A 20,645-nucleotide genomic window follows, 5' to 3' on the forward strand; every position below is an offset into this window, starting at 1 on the left:
AGCGTCAAAGAAAAGCTGTTATACATATTAAAATAGAATATAGTCAAGCCCACTTATAACAAACCTGAGCGTCACGCGGCGTCCATTCGTTATATCCCGAAGTTCATAGTAAGTGCACCACAGCTTAAAAAAAATAATAAGGTGCTACACATTTTTTTCTTTTGCAAAAAAGTCCATGCTGCTCGTCTGTTTATACAGTGCACATCCGATGAGGGTGGTCTCCAGCTTAATATATTTAAAGCGGAAGCATGCTTTCACCGAGGCCCTTGGCATAGACAAGTTGCCTGAGACCCTCTATGTAGCTCATTGCTACAGGCGCGCTTATGAGTGCTGACTCTGAAGTTTCATCGTAATCTGATTCTTCCACGTCGCTCTCAGCCCGCACTTCCCGAACGATGCTTTGTCCGTGCACGGTTCCGCAATGTCAGTGTCTTCATCAGCAGGAATAAAATCATCCCAGCCAATGTTATGGCCCCCCATGGCGGAGTCTACGATGTGCTGCCACAAATCGCCACCGGACTGAACCTCTTCGGAAGTGTCAGGCTCGCCATCAGATACTACGTCGACGAAGCCGGCCTTGCCGATACAGTTCCGCACGCAAGCGGCTGTCACCTCCGCCCAGGCCGCCTTCACCATCTCAACGGCTGAATACAGTTAAACTCGAAGCGGCAAGTTGGTGGCCGGGTGGTCAACAGCGATGAGCAAGCGCTCCACAATGCGGCGCCGATACGATGCCTTAAAGGCATGTATTATGCCTAAATCAAGCGGCTGCACTTTCGAAGTCGTTTTGGGCGGCAGGAAAAGTCGAGTCACTGCTATCAGAGAAGTTAGCACGAGGTGCACTGAGCAGTTAAGCATGAGCATGACGCGCCTGCCTTGCCTCTGCATGTTGCAGAAAAACTCGCCCAGCCACTATGTGAATAAATCGCGCGTCATCCACGTCTTTGCATTGTGCCTGTAGCGCAGGGGCACATAGTTCCGAAAGCTCCCCTCGAAGCCTTGCTGCTCAGCGGGCGCGGTCGCACGCACATAGTTCCGAAACCAACATGGCTCCCCCAAAGCCTTGCTGGCCGGCGAGCGCGGTAGGCGCGGTCACCCAGGCGCCACGGAGACAGCACGTGTCGGGTTGGAGAGGGCGTGCCTGTGGGGAGAGGGTAGCTTGCTTGAGAGGGGCACGAAATGGGTAGCTCGTCTACGAGGAGGCTTAGGAAAACAGTCCGCACGCGCAAAGGGGTTGGAGGCCGTCGTTATATCTCGTATTGCGGCACCGGGTTTACGCCGTCCGTTCGCTGTAACCGATCGGCAGGGCTCAAAGACATTCATTGTACGTGCGATTTTGTGCCATTGAAATAATTTATATGTTGACGGTCTCGCAGGTTTCGTCCAGTTTTAAGTGAAAGTTCGTCTTAAGTGGGGCTGTTATATATGGGCTCGACTGTATACCACATTATGATGAGAGTAATTTACACTTTCGTGTCGTCGTCGTTTCCACACAAGCTCGCAAAACGGCGGCTCCAGGCTCGGGTACCGGCGACCGGGTGTCCAGCTACCGTGGGGACCTGGTCGGAGATCCAGCTCGTGGCTGGGCTTTCCTGCGCACCGTGGCCTGCTGTGATAGCGGCCTGGTGCAGTGCTTCCTGCTTAGACCGGGACGTCTGAGCTACCAGCCTGCTGAGCGAGCCCGAGGACTGGCGACCGGGCGTCCTGCTACCGTGCGGACCTGGTCGTAGATCCCGCTCGTGGCTCTGTTCTCCTGTGTACCAGCGGCCTGCTGTGATAGCGGCCTGGTGCAGTGCTTCCTGCTGGCCACCGGCGCACCTGAGCTGCCTGTCCGCCGACCGAGCCCGACGTTATAGCGGCCGAGGCGTTACAGGCCAGGCGTTACTGGCCAGCTACAGCATTGGCCTGGTGTTCTACCGGCCTGCTGTTTTCCTCTTGCTTCCGCGTCGCGACAAGGTGCGGCGCGACAGCAGCGACGTAGCCACAACGACGCTCCACCGTCACAACCACCGTCACGGGCACCGCAACGACGATGCACACGGGCGAGTGTTTAAGCATGAGTGCTAGGCACGTGCTTTATATGGAAGGACAACTTCCGAACTATAGGCCACGTACATGTGTATGTAAATCGTCTGTATCCTGTTAGCGTGTCTGTTTAAAGTCTGTGTTTCGTGTAGCAAGCTCCCGTCTGCCGTGTCATTATTAAACGGATCCTGGGCCCAACTTGGCCCAACTGGAAACCGGCAAGTTTGTCGTTGTTTTCCCCATCACAGTGATTTACTAACCATAGCTTGAATTACTACTTGGCTTTATTCTCCTTTTAATAGTCATAATTTTTGCAATATCATTAATTGCACGACTTCAGCACAATACTCAAAAAATGGCTTTCATAATTTTTCTTCACCGACTGTTCATCCTTTTCTGCCAGAAAAAGAAAAGGAAAAAAATAAAAAATAAACTAAAAGTTTAAGACAAAGTCAGCTGCCAACATAAGCTTGATTTCTGCACTCATACCTTTGATCTTGACCCCAATGGTGGCCAGCGGAGGCATGTTGGGGGAGGAGAAAGCGTCGAGCTCATTGATGCTGGTCTTACTTGTCCGGTTGCCACGGAAGAGCTTGTTGTTGAACATCAATGTGACCTGGGAAAATGTATACATGAGACGATTAATCAATCTGAAAGCTTCAAAGAAAGCTAAGGACCATGCACTCAGTGGTGGAAAGAAAAATTATGTAATAAATCAAACAAATTACTAGGTTCACTGTCTAAAAACAACTCACAACTAAGAGGGATACGGATGTGCGAACTGTCAAATATTTTTCATAGTGTTTGCTATTCGATTCGATTTGCACCGAACTTTTACTATTCGAAGTATTTGAAGTTCCTGAAAATAAATGCAGTCAACGACCCATTTTCCGGACGCCTTCACGGCACCGCCTTGTACCCCATAGATCCAGTCATTGTGTAAGAATGTATGAAATTTCGGACGCAAAGAACTTTCGCCGTCCGATTTTCCGGACTTCTTGCCATGACCGCAGGTCTGAAACGGGATTAACCGAAGCCACCATCGCCACCATTTTTATTATCTCACCACCTTGAAGCGGTGCTTTCGCACGCAGATCCGCTGGCAGCCGTAGCCACCAACGCTAGTGATGTTAGCTACCAAAATTTTTGCTGTTCGGTGTCCTGTTTTACAATAAAACAATTCGGCGCTGTTGGCAATGGAACTGACTTCGCCTTTGTAATCCTCGCCAGTGGCTTCGAAGCTTGGAAAGCACAACACGTTGCATAATGCCGGTTCCCGAAAGTCAGCTTTGCCTCAATATAGTAATGCTACACGGTGAAGCATACACGAAGTATTGCGGTGAAGCATACCATGAGTGAGAAGGGGCAATTGTCACGGGACGTGGTATGTATTCCTTAATTATACGTGCGTGCACCTGCCGTCTCCTATCACAGTATGAACACCGATACACCTATAAGTGTACTGGCAGGCCTTTAGAGCTATTTCGGACGTGCCTGTGGTGATTTGTGCTCTTGGGGGCTGTAAAAGGCATGCATTCATTTTTTTGGGCTGCCCGATTTTTCTGACATTTTCGTGGTCCCTAGGGAGTCGGAAAAATCGGACGTTGACTTCATAATGGTTTCATTCGCTAAAAATCAAATCGCAGCACTTCTAAATACCCAATTCTCCTTGCGGAATAATTTTGACACCCTTCTAAGCCAGCAACAGCATTCACAGCCACAAGCTGAAGCAGAAAGGCGTGATGTGACTCTGCACCGAAAGGAAGACCTGTGTCGCTGGTGGCAGGAGCCCTTTGCTGGCTTACGTTGCAAGGCAATACCTGGCTATACCAGCCACAAGCGTGTCTAGCGAGCGCCTGTTCTCATTGTTCGGTGCAGTTGTTACCAGCAGGAGAGCATGTATACTTCTGGGACATGTTGAGCAGCTCACTTTCCTCCATGGCAACATTCAGTGATTCAACTTGTAGCCATCCATTATGTTGAACAGCTGTATTGGACTGTTCCTTTTTCTAGGAACAACTATGTGGGAGTACAATAGTTGTGCAATAAATTAGCTTTTTTGGCTGTGTTATGCAATACATTTTTTCAGTAATTTAACTTGGAAGTATTCGAAAGATATTCTATTCAATTCGCACTCAAACTTTCATATTCGAATTCGCTCCCCACCCAAAAATTTTTTATTTGCACAGCACTTAAATATTCTCCTATTTGATTTGGTCTTGATATAGAATACTCAGTATTCAAAAATATAAATACCTTTCAAATAGTTTTTGAGTATTTCAAATCGCCAACTAACATTTGAAGAATTGCCAACTGTGCGCTATTAAGCAAAAAATTGGTGCAAAATTACAATAAATTTCACCCCTGTGACCAAAGTACGGGCATAAAGGACTAGAAGTTACATAGTGGACCACGCTATGTCACCCAGACAAGTAATCCAGCTAAGCCGCCATCATTGGTACACACACCACTGATGCAAATAAACTGCTGTTAATGCTACATTTGTGCTTGCAATAAGTGCCCCTCCATAACGTGCAATGTAACAATAGAAACTTGCTATAATGTTGCAAGTATACTCGGATGTGAAGATTGTTTTATATTTAATGGCAAAAACAGCTGTTTGTGAACTATTGGAAAATTGTTGCGTATTCAGTTCAATCCGCTTCTAGCACCATTTGATTCGTATTCGATTTGGTCTCAAAAATTACTATTTGCACACCACTAATCAGGGATGGTCCAGATTAAATCTGACCACCTGAGGTTGTTTAACGTGCACCTACATGTATGCAAGCACCAAGTGTTTTTTGCATTCCACTTGCATCGGAATGTGGCGGCCGTCGAGAACTGTGAGCTCATGCTCAGCAGTGCAGGCACTGAGCAGCAACTGTTTCCCCTGTGCGAACAGATAGCACTACCTATAACATCCAGCAAAACGAATATTTTTGTTTGCCACACTTGCTCTTCAGGTTTCCTTATTTTTATTTTTCACATTTAGAGGGAAAAAATTATTACACATTTGATCTTATATTTCAAGACCATCAGACTCAAACATTGCAATTCAATTTAATTCGAAAATTCTGCCGTTCAACCACACATACAGAAAAGCAATGAACTGCTCCAATCCAACTATTTCAAGCACTGTAAACAGACTAAACGTAAACAGTGACTATGAAATGGACGAGATACATGAATGTCAGGAAAGGAATTCCAAAGTTTAATGGGAGTGCAGTAGGCAAATAAGCTTGCTCTTGAAGGTGACGTAGATTGAGCCAGCCGGAAAAAGAAAGGTAGAAGCACAAAGTAACCAAACATTTCAACTCTTCCAGGTGAAGAAGCAGGGTGAGTGATCTCGTCAACTATATTGAGTATTCTAGAAAATACATTTGAATTTCTTTAATAATAAAGAACATGCAATATTTAGGCAATTTCTTTGAACTGAGGCACACATTTTAAAATGACTCGAGATGGTAATTTTGCAAGCAATTATGAAAAATGGACAAACCTTTAAGCTTAAACAGTCAGACAAATGATCCTAATGCAAAATGAAACCCACCATAAAAAGAGGTTATCACCGGTTCCAGACATGCAAAAAGCTGATGCTGCTTCTGCAGTGTGATGAATTTCGGCCAATTTCACCCAGAAAACCCACAGTGACAGTGCAACTGTCACGCCCTTGGCAGAAATCCGTGAGTGATGTGGCTGTTTGCGCCTCACTGTCGGGCAAGCATGAAAGGAGCGAGAACTTGGCTTGATCAGCACAGCAAAACAGTTTGTATGGTTCCTCTAACAGAAAGCAGCACTGTAACTTTATCAACATCTAGGACGGGAGCTATAAAGAGGAAAAAATTAGAGGTGTGCAAATATTCAGAAAGTTTGAATATTATCGAATATTACATTTTTAATATTCGATTCGAAAAATAGATTTTTGAAAATGTTTGAATATTCGGTTGGATACGAATATTCGAATCAAATCGAATATGTTGCTGCTGTGTGGGAGCAAACACGATTCTTAGCATTTGTTTCTATCTAATCTAAGAATATTGAGGTAGTGATGTGCTGAATTTTGTGGCTATTTCGTGCCACTTGCGAAATTTAGCCTGTAAAGCATACGTAGCCGCTAAACGTCTAAACTTAGCAGTTGCGGGAAAGCCAGCCTCTCAGTAGCAAGGGGCACAGCGAGGGTGCACTTCTTTTTTTTTTCAAGCGAAGCTTTATAGGTTTAGGCTAAATCGTACACGGCTAGGCGAAATCGCCTGTGTACAGAAAATTATCATCATCAGCAGTGGCTCGAGCGTCATCTTCTTCCACAGCTGGCTGTTGGCTCGTGCCACTGCTCCCGCTTTCGTTGTCGTCTGCTTCCACAGCTGGCTGCGTTGCCACTAATCATTCCAGCGTAGAATTTCACTTCTCTTGTGTCGTCATAATGGGGAGGCCACGTTTACGGGAGTATGAGCCATTGCTTAAGGGGGTATGAGCTATTCATTGTCCTACGTGACGGACAGATTTAATTTTGAAGCAATTTAATTTTGAAGAATCGCAAGCGACAATGGGCGGGTGAATGCTGCTAATAATGCCGCCAAGCAAACGACAACGGCGGACTGCGTGCATATACCGTCAGTGACGTCATTCTCTCCTTCGCTGCCGAACGTGTGTGTAACCTCATAATTGAGAAATACTTTAATGAACCCTCGGGATTAATCCAGTGATAAATACTGGGGCCGCACGTTTCAGCTTCGCTGGTTAACCATCTTCACGATATAGAAGCGCCGACAATTTTTTTTTCAGCGCCACCTCCAATTCTGAGTTTATTGCTTGACAGCAAGCGCGATGAGCGACTGCTGGCACAGGGTCAAATGTTTCCGAGTGCACATGCATTTGATGCGGTATAATAAAGCACAGGCTGGCGAAGAGAGCTAGTGGGAATTGCTAAATTTTTCAAGTTAACATGAGCCAAAAACACAATGTTTTTGAACGTTGACAATGTAATTGCAATGTTCCAACATAACAAATTAATTCAACTTGCTAATAAATACATGTGCATATCATTATTTGGTATTCGAAGCTAAGTATTTGTATTCACAAATTTTGATATTTGCACACCCCTAGAAAAAATTGATAGGCACAGAAATTGTAACTGTGCATTCTATAAAGCTTCGTAGTTCTACAAAGCTTTGTTTTGGAGAAACCTCCTTTGTAGCTTTGTGCTACATACAAGCGGATGCCCTTTCATGAACGTTGCGCAATTCCGCAGAACAGATTTTCCATGTGCCTTCTAACTTGTGCACATACAAGGTGATCATTCTTTCTTTTTTCAGCGTCTTTCACACTATCTTGACTACTCAAGTACACAATCAATCAATGATTCAACTGTTGCCGAGCCAGCAAGAAATATACTAGCCACAAGTGCCAAGGCAAAGCTACAGATTTACTGGTTTCTTGTAATCGTGGAAATGAGGTCTAGAATAGTGCAGGTTGATGACAACGAACCAAAGATACCGTGAGGCAATGAGAAAAGATGTTTTGAAACACAAGTTAGCAGTGTTGACGACCATGCTTCAAAGAGTGAAGGGGCACAGGACCAACCTATGGACGGCAGTAGAAAACATGAAGCAAATCTCACCTCTGGAACGACGTAGTTGCCGGCTATGATGAGAGAGTTGAGCAAGTTCTCCCGTCCATCACTCCTCGGCTCAAAGATTGGAATCTGGCCAGTGAAGAGCCAATGCCGAGTTAGAGCACAGCTGCAGCCCAATCACTGCTCAAACAACTGGATGCAGCCAGGCTCTGCATGCCGATCATCTTCTCATTGGTTTGTTCTAATAAATAGTCCTTGCAGAATATTTTTACCTGCTTTCCGAGATTTTCAAGATATTTTTGAAAACATAAGGGAAATGCACTCTTTGCCAGGAGTACTGACACACACATACTTTCAAAGTCATAGAAAAACTCTGCCACACGCTGCTCGTACATACAAGTACACTTTGCAAGGCAGGGAAGTACTAACACGGGCATACCCGAGTGTTCGTTTGAGAGCGCTCTGGCCTGTGCAAGTAGGTGGCAAAAAACAGCTTTACAGCTGTATTGCAAGAACAACCAGGTGTGGAAGTGATAATTCTGCTTCCTTATCACGAGTTGAGCCAACCTATGCTAGCAGTAACACTTAGTGGCTGCTTTTACATGAACTTGTCGAATAGACCGCTGAAACATGGTGTGATTAAAAAATGCAAGTCTGCCAAACATTTTTTTCTAAAGCCAATGATAAGTCCATTTTCGATTACCTTAAACTAGCACTGGAGGCAATGACATTAATTACCTCTGGTTGAAGTTCAAATCCATTTGCCACTTCTGCAATCACAATTTCATGTCAACGAAACAAAAATGGTTAATTGAAAAAACCCTTGGATCGATCGGGACGTAATTCATCCCAATCGGAAAGTAAAAAAGAGACGGAAAAGGTTAAAAATTTTATCCAGCATTGCAAGAGCTAAAACAAACACTCACTGAAAAAATTAGAGTGGAAAGGCAGTTTTAATGTTCCCGCACATGTAGTTTCTTAAAATTGACCCTGAAAAATTTTGGCACCACTTGAACTTGAATAACTGCCAAACAATTGACCGCTTAAAAATTGATGAATGGATAATTCACAAAGCTACAACAAACTTTCGAGTTAAATCACTATTTTTACTCCATGTTCACTGAATCAAATCAATGCTTTCCAAATGTTGCCAACAATACAGAAAATGTTATAATGCACGAGGGCACATTTTATATGCTTTTAAATCTGAAATCATGAAAGGCAAGCGGTCCTGACAATATTCCAAATGTTTTTCTTTGTCGATATGCCGAGTGGCTTTCCCCTTTTCTTCTCGTAATTTCTTGCACATCCATTTCTTGTGGCATTGTTCCATCAAACTGGCGTGTCGTTCGTGTTGTGTGACCTGGCTTTACTGACAAACTATCACCCCATATCACTAAGTGTATATTGTGCAAGCTTCTAGAGCATATAATTACAATCTTTATGGAAAAATTTCGGGAGAAACACAACATTCTGTCCTCATTTCAACATGGCTTTTGCAAGAGATTGTCTGCAACTACTCTGCTTCTGTCTACCGTTCACGCTTTTGTCTCAGTTCTCGATAAAGCCAGCCAGATTGATTTTATATTCCTTGATTTTAGTAAACCTTTCGACAGGGTCTCATTTTATTTAATAACAAAACTTGGCAAATATTGCTTTTCACCAAACCTGGTAAATTCGATATCTCCACGTGCAGGCAAGTCATCGGTGTTGAAGGATGCTTCCCCGTAAACTCGGGGAGTGCCACAAGGGAGCGTGCTCGGATCTTTACTTAACAGCATGCATCAATGACAGTGTTAGTATTAGGTTGTTCACAGATGACTGCTTACTCTACAAAGCGATGAACAATGCTGATGGCGAAGTAACTCTGAATAAAAATCTCAGCGCAATTTCTGACTGGTGCGATACTTGGGAAATAAAACTTAATGAAGAAAGAACTGAGTTTATGCGCATCACCAACAAGAAACACCCTCTAGCGTATCAATACACCATTAAGGAATGCGCAATTACTGAAACAGACACTTTAAAATATTTTGGTGCCACAACCAACAACCGCTGGAACTGGTCAAAATACATCAACAATGTCTGTACGTCTGCTCAACGTAAACTAAGCCTGTTAGGCACAAGCTTAAACATTCGCCTTCATCTGTGAAACTATTAGCGTGTAACACGTTGGTAAGATTAAGAATGAAATGTGCCTGTGTCATCTGGGCACAGGCATATGTTGTTCATGAAAAAGGGTACTGATAAATTGGAGCACATCAACAGACTAGCCATCCAATTTATATTTAATTGTTATGGACGTCATGATTCCCCATCTCACTTAATGAATAAAATAACATTGCCACCCTTGAAGCTTGAAGAAAGGTAGCATGCCTAAAATTTATTTTCTGCCTCTAGAAACGTGACTCAGGTTGATCCTGCGCCCATCTCCAGCCGCTATCAGTTAGACCAACTAGGCATCATCATCCCGACAAGATTACTGAATGGAACGCTCTGCCTGTCAATGTATTCATGTCTGACAATGTACCATTCAATGAAAAAAATTGTGCTTGTGACAAACATTTATTTTTGTGGGTGTGGGCCTTTGTGTAGAACGATGAATCATGCCAATGCTGTCATTGTGTTAAGTTTGGTACGGCTTGATTAGTTCATTGGTTCCTTCTACTGTTCATATTTTCTTCTTTCTGCGAACAAATTATCTTTGCTCATAGTAATGCAATGTTCACAGTCCCTTGCATTGTACACTGTACTTCTTTACTGTATTTTGTTGTTTCTTCTTTTCCTTGGAAAGTCATATATAGGGTATCACAACTGTATCAATAATCCACTCCTGCCTGGGCCACACTATTCTGGAAATAGAAAAATTAAAAAGCTTTGAATCGCCATCAGAGCACTCTGAACTGACCTATTAAATATGCCATTAGAAGATATTTTCATCTGATACTAAAGTTGTCCCCATCATGTCATGAGAACTCTCGACGCTCTCCAGAGAGGGCGCCACATACCTGTTGGGACTAAAGTCCCTATATAAGAAAAGTACCGCCATCTACTCTTTCCTCCGCCGCCTCCTCTCCTAAAGCGCTTGCTTTTTTCTTTACTTTTTGCTTGCGAAAGCCAAGTCGACGGTGGCGCACCTAGAAAGTCCACGTTGAAGCTTTCAGGCCTGAGGCGGAAGATGGCTCTGAGGCGGAAAAAAAGAAAATATAAAGAAGTGAAAAGCGCGCGCTACCATCGTCCAATCGGAGATACAGGAGAGAGAGAAGCGGCGTTTATCAAAGGATGGCAATACTTTTCTTATATAGGGACTTTAGTTGGGACCCCCACCGCTAGGAATGCTGGGACGGCTACAGTTGGCTCGCGGGAGAAAAAAGACAAATATGGCGTAGTAATAAATTTATTGTTCGTTCTCTCATTTGAAACCTGATGTCTCTCGGTCTTCCTCCAACCCCTCGACAACACGACATGGTGGCAGCAGTGAACAAGAGGTCGCCTAGCACCCGGTGAGAGCCACGAAACGACCAACATGCCAGACAGAAGGGAAAACGACGCTCAACAAGCAGCGGCAGCGGGCTGGCAAAATGGCACGAACTTTTTCAACCCGTTCGCCGTCGAACTGCCCGAGAAGTTGGATTTCCGAGACCCAAATGACTGGAAACGTTGGGTCGCAAGGTGGGAACGCTGTCGCATTGTGTCAGGACTTCACCTTCATGATGTAGAAACACAGGTGAACACGTTCGTGTACGCGATGGGGAAGGAAGCTGAAGACGCATTGGCGTCACTAAGCCTGACAGCCGCCGACCTCACGGACTACGCAACAGTGAAAAGCAAGTTCGAGGGACACTTCATACCCTGCACAAACATCATTTTCAAGAGGGCCAAGTTCAATCGCCGAAAGCAGGAAGCGAACGAGTCGGCCGAATCGTTTATCACAGACCTGCACAACCTCGCTGAAACGTGTGAATACTGTTCACTGAAAGATGACCTCATTCGTGACCGGATGGTTGTAGGACTTCTGGACCTCGGACTAAGTGAAAAGCTGCAACTAGACTCAAAACTCACACTTCAGTCTGCAATGAAAATTGCACGGAACACCGAAATCATCAAAAAGCAACAGAACAAGCTACGCGACAGAACGGAACACGGTGCTGCGGTCGAGGAGCTGCGACGGTCAAAAGAACGCTGGAACCATGGAGGCGCACAGCAGAAACCAGCCAAACCTCCAGCGGTGCACTTCGCGGGACGAAATTTGTGCAAGTGGTGCGGCAGTACACAGCAGCATTCCAAGAAGCAGTGTCCAGCCTTTGGAAAGCTGTGCAACAACTGTGGAAAAACTGGTCACTATGCAACAGTATGCCTTGTTGGGATGCCACCAACCGACAGGGCAAAGGGCGTTTGAATCCAGCACCAGGAAATTAGGAACAGCAAACACGGAGGAAGTGTTTCTTGGAGTGGTCAGCGAGGCAGACACCCTGGAACCTTGGTTCGTCATTGCACTTGTGAACAGTCGTCCTGTTCACGTCAAAGTGGACACAGGAGCAGACGTGAGTGTAATCCCTGCTTCGCAGTATGACAGCAGCTGCATGCAGACTCTGAAAACTCCTGACAAAAAACTTTTCTGACCTGGCAGAACACCCATCAAAACAAAGGGAATGTTCAGTGCAACAATCGCATGGCAAGGCAAGTCTGTTCAGCAACAGGTTTTTATAGTGGAAGGCTTGCAAACAGCTCTATTGGGACGACCAGCCATACGTTCTCTCGACATACTGTCACACCTGGAGGCAGTTGAGGCCAGCAAACAAACTGCAGCAAGAAACATGGCGTCCCCCAAGGCAAGACCAGAGTTCTGCCAACTCTTCACAGGACTTGGTAAAATGAAAACTGTCTACAAGGTGACACTCAAAGCAAATGCTACGCCTTATGCAGTGACAATGCCTCGACGAGTGGCTGTTCCACTCCAACCTAAAGTCGAACAAGAACTACAGAGAATGAAGGATCTTGGAGTGATCCAGCAGGTTTACCATGCGACACCCTGGTGAGCACCTATGGTCATTGCATTGAAACAGAATGGAGAGATCAGAATCTGCATTGACTACACTGAATTGAACCGCCAGCTGATCTGGGAAAGGGTCATCATGCCTACAGTTGAAGAAAACTTGACGAAGCTGGCCAATGCAAAAAATTTCAGCAAGCTCGATGCAAATTCTGGCTACTGGCAGACGCCCCTCGCACCAGAGTCCCAGGACTTGACCACATTTATCACGCCATTTGGGACATTTCAGTTCCTGCGATTACCTTTTGGCATTGCAACAGCGCCAGAATTCTTTCAGCGAGAAATGCTTCGCATTCTTGAGGGACTCCCTGGAATAGCATGCCACCAGGATGACGTCGCCGTTTTTGGGAAGAACCAGGCGGAGCACAACGCAAACCTCACAGCAGTGCTTCAGAGGCTAAAGGATGCAGGAATGACTCTAAATCCACGCAAGTGTGAATTCAGAAAAAGAAGAGTCAAGTTTCTCGGGCACATCTTGAATGAAGCGGGCATCGCTGCTGACCAGGAGAAAACTGAAGCCATCAGAAAGATGCCAACGCCAGAGAACGCCACCGAGCTCAGGTCGTTCCTGGGCATGGTCAACCAGCTGGCAAAATTTCTCCCGGGACTGGCCGAGAAGACAAAACCGTTGCGAGAGCTTCTGCTGGATAAAGCAGTTTGGGTTTGGCACCAGACTCAACAAGAAGCCTTCGACCAGGTCAAGGATGACCTGACGACAACACCAGTGTTGTGCTACTACGATCCACATAGGCCTCAGACGATATCAGCTGATGCCTCCTCCTATGGCTTGGGGGCCATTCTGCTCCAAACAAATGATGAGGGCAAGCGGCAGCCAGTGGCATACACTTCCAGGGAAATGACACCAACAGAGCAAATGTATGCTCAGGTGGAGAAGGAGGCACTTGCTATAACATGGGCATGTGAACAGTTCAGGATGTATTCTGCAGTTCAGCATAGAGACTGATCACAAACCCTTGGTGCCTTTGTTCTCAACAAAACGCATTGACGAAATGACACCTCGACTGCAGCGCTTTCGCATGCGTGTGCTTGAGCATGACTTCACGATTTCGAACATACCAGGAAAGGACATGCACACAGTTGATGTCTTGTCGCGTAAACCGCTGCAGTGCTCCGGCAAACACCTTGCATCCGTCATAGAAGAGTATGAACTTCTGACCATTCAGCAGCTGCCAGCATCAACTGAGATGCTGAACAGGACCAAGGTTGAGCTGCAAAAAGATGCAACGACATCACTGGTCATGCACTACTGCACTACCAAATGGCCAAAAACAGAAATGCTGGCACCTGAGGTGCACAAGTATGCAAGTGTGGCCGATGAACTGTCCGTCGTACAGGGACTCCTACTTCGGGGCACAAGCATAGTCTTTCCCCCTTCATTACGTAAAGAAGTTCTGCAGCGACTACACACAGGACACCAAGGCATTGTGAGATGCCGAGCAAGAGCACGGGAGTCTGCGTGGTGGCCAGCAATCAGCCAGGACGTTGAAACGTACGTGAGTAGATGCCCAACCTGCATAATGCACCGTCCTGTGGCAAATGAACAGTTGCTTCAGACACCGCTCCCAGAACGCCCGTGGCAGGTGGTCGGCACAGACTTGTTCCACCACGAAGGGAGGAACTGCATAGTAGCTGTTGACTACTACTCAAGGTTTTTTGAACTGGAAGAGCTTTGTGGAACACAAACCAAACACGTTGTGCAGTTCCTTAGTAATTTGTTCGCTCGCTATGGCATTCCGGACATTTTGAGGTCCGACAATGGCCCGCAGTACAGCTCACTCGAGTTCCTGCAATTTATGAGCAGGTGGGGTGTAAGACATGTGACCTCCAGCCCACATTACGCGCAAAGCAATGGCGAAGCTGAGAGAGCTGTCCATACTGCCAAGAACATCATCCGCAAATCCACGAATGTTGCAGAAGGCCTTCTTGCCCACAGAGCTACACCTGGACCCGAGGGTTACTCGCCAGCTGAGCTTCTCATGGGCCGCAAGCTCAAAACACACGTCCCTACTCTGCCTGGAACACTTGAGCCCAAGTGGGAATACCAGCATCAGTTCCGGCAAAACAATGCGGTCATTCGTGAGCGAGAAGCCAAACACTACAACAGGAGGCGTAAAACACGAGACAGGCCACCGCTACAGCCAGGTACAGTTGTCCAGATCAGACATGGGAGCCAACAACAAGGAACCATCGTTGGAGATTCAAATGCACCGAGATATTATGTTGTGCAAATGGCCAAAGGAAGCGTCCGTCGCACAAAAGCACATCTGCAAGAGGTGCCAGAAGTTGCACCACCGAACCAAGCAGGAACGGGCTGTTCAGAAGAAGCCAACTACAACACCCGCAGTGGCCGAGCCATTAGACCACCGCCACACCTGAACCTATGAGCAAGCTGAAGGCTTGTCTTTTCAAAAGCGGAAGGTGTCGTGTCATGAGAACTCTCGACGCTCTCCAGAGAGAGCGCCACATACCTGTTGGGACCCCCACCGCTAGGAATGCTGGGACGGCTACAGTTGGCTCGCGGGAGAAAAAAGACAAACACGGCGTAGTAATAAACGTATCGTTCGTTCTCTCGTTTGAAACCTGACGTATCTCGGTCTTCCGCCAACCCCTCAACAACACGACAGTCCCAAAAGGCCGAACCTAGCATCAACATTATCGCGGCACGTTGACACAGAGCAAAATTCATTTAAGTTGTGTAGCTATATAAGGCTAGGCATGATGGTATTGCTCATAAAAAAATAATCAGGAGCACTGCGCACATGAACGCTAGCCTTTCTTGTTAATTATGTTGTTAATAATGCTAACCGCATGCTTAGGTACCTACAGCATAACTCTTAAACTCTTCCATTATAAAAATTGTGTTCATTCCAAACTACAATATACACCTACTGTGTGAAATCCATTCATTCAAAGTCTGTTTAGTCACACTGAAGCTGTACAGAATCGTGGTGCACGTTTAATTTTTTCTAACTCCTGTCTTTCCAGCGGTTCATCAATGGAAACAGCATTACGCCTGCCATCGCTTTCTTCACAAAGAAAGATGGCACGTCTCGCTTTATTTCGTAAGATTTATTACCACAATCCTCACCTCAAAGAAGAGTTACTTTCCCATCCTTCATGCACATAGTGTCCGTTCCTCACTGTCGTACAAACCAACGCTTTCAATCTTCAAATGACTGGAACCACTTGTCCACTTCCAGTGTTTCTATTACACATCCAAGTGACCTTGAAAATGCACTAGAGACAAAAGGAAGACACACATAGTGCATGCTGTGTCTTTCCATTTGCCCTTGTGCGCATTTGTACCCTTGCAATGCTGAACCAACTCGCCCTACCAACTGTGTCAACTAACTGCTATTCGTATTCATGTGTGCAGTAGTACTTGATGTCTCCGCTCCCTTCTGTAACCCCCTACGGACCCTGAAGGTATTCAAATAAATATTTAAGCTCAGCACATGTGGCAGCCGCAGCGATCCATGACGTGTCCACTTCTTGGGTTCTTAGAAACAAGTGCATTGTTTAACATGTTTTGATGCTTGGTTTTCTGAGGTTTAAAGGGCTCAGATGGCCATTTAGCATACACAAAGAGAATGACAAGTCAGAAATGTGCGGCCAGTACTTATTTTTAAGAGGAGTATCATTCAAAAAATGTCACAAACAAGAAAATTACAAACAAATCGTTTCAATAGATTGCATCAATAAATCAAGCAATCAATCAATAAAAATGAACTTTATTTACCCAACTGAAGAAATAGATACAAAATTGTTTAACCAATAACCTACGTGCCTAGTAACCTCATGCAATAGAGAAAATGACATAATAAAATAGTCAACCAGACACATATTTGCTCAACAAGTTACATCACCATTTAAAAGGACAAGCATTATTTGAGTGAGAAAGAGTCAATTTATTCAGGCACAGGGGCAATGAACAAGTTTATAAAGGGACAAATTTTAGCTTGGAAACTTGCAAGCCACAACATCAGTCTGCCATCCGTTTTTGCAAATGTGTGCTGAAGAAAAACAAGTTGTAGCAAGCAAGTCATGTTGTGAAATTACAGTATCTCGCATTGTGCAACAACGAATGACACAGAAGCAGGGTAGAGGTTGAGCAAGCATTCTGCCACGGACACTTGTTTGTTTTAACAATGCCCTGAAAAAATCGTGCCACCACGCTGTGCTCGCTAGTTTTGCAAAGCAAGCGCTTGTCAAATGCAGGCTACCCGATGCCAGTGCAAGTGTCCATGGCAGAATGCTTGCTCAGAGATTCTCGGAAGCGCATACCACAGGAGAACTTTGCAGTGACCGCTGGTTGCAAAACAAGTGTGTTGCCATACATTCACAATGTTTCTCACAATTTAAAAAAGGTTGCACAAAGAGCTAACATCCGAGTTGTTTTCTCTGCTCCTGATAAACTGGATAGGCTTTGCAGACTTACTAACCCTAAGAAAGACGCGCTACCAGTATGTGGAAAAAGACATGTTAACAAGTATGTTGATTGCACTCGCGCAGTAGTGTATAAGTTTCCCTTGTCGTGTAACAGTGTCTACATTGGGCAGACCGGTAGGTGTATTAACGATCGCTTGCGCGAGCATAATTACAATGCTAACAACAAAATTTCATCAAGCGGGTTCCTTGCCATACATTGCAAATCTTGCGGCTGCAAACCACTACTTGACAGATGCATCATTATAGGACGTAGCCACAATCAAGTGACGCGTGAGATTATTGAGGCTGATGCCATTTTGAAATGTGAAAAGCTGTGCGTAAGCACACCCTCTTTAGCTTTATCAAGCAAGGAACGTGAATTTCTAAGATTATCAACACAGGTTCAATGAACTGCAATCGCATGCTTATATTTATTTTTATTTTTTATTTTTGTGTGCTATGTCACGAGTGCTTTGAGCGGGCAATATAATGTGCAATAGGGTCATGAAATAAAACCAGTTGGAAGTTAGCGCGCACCCTGTCCCTTTTTCCCTTCATACTCAAACTGAGTTGCGCTAAAGGAAGTCACGAGGTTGTTGGAGTTGAGATCGTGAAATGCTTCAAATAGCTATGAAGTCATTGTGACCTTTTTCCTGTCTCAAATTATTCTGCAACTGCATATCAAACTAACACACAGTCCTTATCGCACATTCCTCTGAAGCTGCATGCCAAACAGCACTGGAAGGCTTAGCCCAAAGACAAAGTTGAAAAAAAAAACAGCTGCTCAATAGGACAATGGCAACAGAGCATTGCTGCAACAAAGCAAGCACAGTGAGATTGTAGTACTGGTAAAAAAAAATAAAAGGAATGACGTCTGTCTCGTGCAGAATACATGAAAACTCGCACAGAAATAGATCTGCATGAAATTCTTATTGTTTATGTTTGCGCACAAGCCCAGCTGCCATTATTATTTTATTCTCAACAACTTTGGCTGTCATGAGCCCCTCGTAGGTAACAAAGGTAAGCATAGACTGCCAGTGTTCTACGAGAAGCCTTGGCACAGGTTCGAAACATGCACGATCATCGGAGAGCTTGGCTAGAGACAACTACAACTGCATCAACTTTAAGTGGAACCATAATCAATCATGAAGAGAGCCCCATGTCTGTGCCAATAAAGTGCAACAGGTTCTGTCAATTGGAGAAAGAAAAGACAGGAGGAACCTGGCCTGCCACTCCACAAGTGAGGCGAAAGGTTCGGGAAAGACAGGAAGAGGGGAAAATGAAGTGACAATGCAATACTACAGTGAGTGCTACTGACCAGTCCAATTTCAATGCCAACAATACTATTAAAGGCCAACTACAGTAAAATTTTGTACTGCGTAAAAGATATTTGCAAAGAACGCTCAATGCAAAATTTAGTACAGAAAATGCGATTGGGCACATCAGAAACTACTAAAAAAAATCCCATGTTTTGTAACAAGAAAACCCACCATTACTACAGAGGCATCATTGGACGTTATTAACGCATGTAAACAAAGGGTGTATTTATAAGGGTGTTTTTTATTTGTACTGTCGCTGTGTATACGTGATATCATCATGGTTTGCATTGCTGCTCGAGTGTTTCTTTCTATTGGCACTGTTTTACGTGATATTGTTGTGAAGATTATTGCTTTGAAAATTTATTTGTAATGTGGTGCTGTTATTTTTTACGTGTATATGATAATGTAGCTGAATGTTGTATGTGCCAAATGTTCAAGAGACAAGGAATAGCGTCAGTTATAACAATGTCACTTTCTATCATGTCAAATGGATGGATGGATATAAAACTTTAATGAAAGTCCTGAGGTACGCGACTCAACGCGCAGCAGGCCGCTCCCACGTTGGGACAGTCAGGCCATGCCCGACCGCCGCATCGTGGGCCCTCTGGACAGCCCATGTCAAAAAAAAAAAAAAAAATGAACAGCCAAATATGATGCCAATTCTAACTCAGCCTTACCCGAACCACAGTGCCTGCTTGCTGCTTCACACACACACACAGTATATACTATGCTGTTTGCAGCTGCATTTGAATGCAGTGGCATTGAAGAGAGTGTTCTTTTTACTTTGGAGGCTCCCTAAAACATGCAGCGCTGCAATATTTGGTACCTATCACGAAGAGGGTGCATTCTACAAGCCTCCACTTGTTCATTCAAAATGCTCAGACCTCTCGACGGCCTCTGTACTGAGTGAGTTTGAGCGAGCCACATTGCATCTATAAGGTGCAACAGTTGCTCACCTGTGAACCCGTGATGATGACAGACTTGCCCAGGTTCTCAAGCATGAAGGAGAGGGCAGAGGCTGTGTAGGCCATCGTGTCGGTTCCATGCAGCACAACGAAGCCATCAAATTTCTCGTAATATGCCTGCAGAAAAATAAACGAGCAGAACGCTTGACAAGAAAAATGGCAAGATAAACTTCCGTCCTTGTTTTGCTGTACTGCGTGCACTTGTAATTCTTTGATACACACTATGGCCTCTGCTGGTGTACTGCACCACCGCTTGTTGAGCATGCGTGAACATTCCATGGTGTAGAATTCACTTTCTACCTGATTACCTCCGTGGCTCTCACTTCCTGGTGTGAAAAATGTTCGGCCCTTTTCAGGCAATGCATATCATCTGAAAAGGGCTCCTTCATACTCCCGGTTAAACCCCTCCTCTCTTTCCCCCCTCCAAAAAAAAAAGAAACAAAGAAAAATGTACGCCGAATTTCCTTTTCCAGAATATGGTTTGAACCAAAAATGGTCAGTGAACTCAAATTTTCAGAGCTAAGATGGCGATAAGAGGGGCGCACAGCTGATGATTTGATGCAAGGAGATTGGTGAGGTCAAGGTCACTCGTCAGACTGCGCCCCAAGTAATAAAACAGTTCATTAAGGCATGGATGGCATAACACAGAACAAATTAGGGTTCAGTTATCCTCAGTCCATTTTATGTTCAAAGTTTTGTTCTTTTTCTCCCACTGCTCGCAAAACCTGGTTGTACCTACCTAGCCATTTTCTCACCATATTATTTGTTGGAGCTCCATGCAAGCATAAAGTTATGAATAAAATCTCATTTTATTAGTCTTTGAATCTGAAATGCACTCACTTTCCATTTCTGCATAGCTGCATCACCGTATGATGATGTGCCCTTAGACTGCTTCTCTATAAAAATTTTATTCTTTCTATAGGATGCAACTGAAGCATTGAACACCAAGATCTACAATTATACAGCAGGTTTCAAACAAAATTACTCAATCAGATAATCACGGGAGAAAAAAAAAAATTGGATGCTCGACACTGTCTAACCTCGTGTTATCGTCTAACAGTAATTTGCTGATAATAACTGAATCCTGGCTAACTGACGATATTACTGATAGCGAGGTTCTTGCTGATCTGCCGAACTTCTGCCTTTACCGGAAAGACCGCAAAATCTCACGAGGCGGTGGTGTGCTCATAGCCGCGCATCATCATTTATCGTGCTCGCTAGCAACCATCGAGACTGACTTGGAAATGATATGGCTAATC

The 20,645-nt window shown here is 44.8% G+C and overlaps 1 protein-coding gene across 3 annotated transcripts in view; it reads right to left on the minus strand.

Moving 5' to 3' along the window:
* Positions 1-20,645, minus strand: part of LOC119457499 (L-asparaginase-like) — an 83,352-nt gene that overhangs the window by 52,892 nt on the left and 9,815 nt on the right. For all 3 annotated transcript variants that reach the window (XM_037719086.2, XM_049670133.1, XM_049670134.1), the window contains exons 4-6: positions 19,378-19,503; positions 7,646-7,729; positions 2,515-2,641 (exon numbers count right to left, since the gene is read on the minus strand). In XM_037719086.2, coding sequence (XP_037575014.1) covers positions 2,515-2,641; positions 7,646-7,729; positions 19,378-19,503 — 337 coding nt within the window. The remainder of the gene's footprint in view (positions 1-2,514; positions 2,642-7,645; positions 7,730-19,377; positions 19,504-20,645) is intronic.

Source organism: Dermacentor silvarum, chromosome 7 (assembly GCF_013339745.2).
Source record: "Dermacentor silvarum isolate Dsil-2018 chromosome 7, BIME_Dsil_1.4, whole genome shotgun sequence".
Classification (NCBI taxonomy): domain Eukaryota; kingdom Metazoa; phylum Arthropoda; class Arachnida; order Ixodida; family Ixodidae; genus Dermacentor; species Dermacentor silvarum.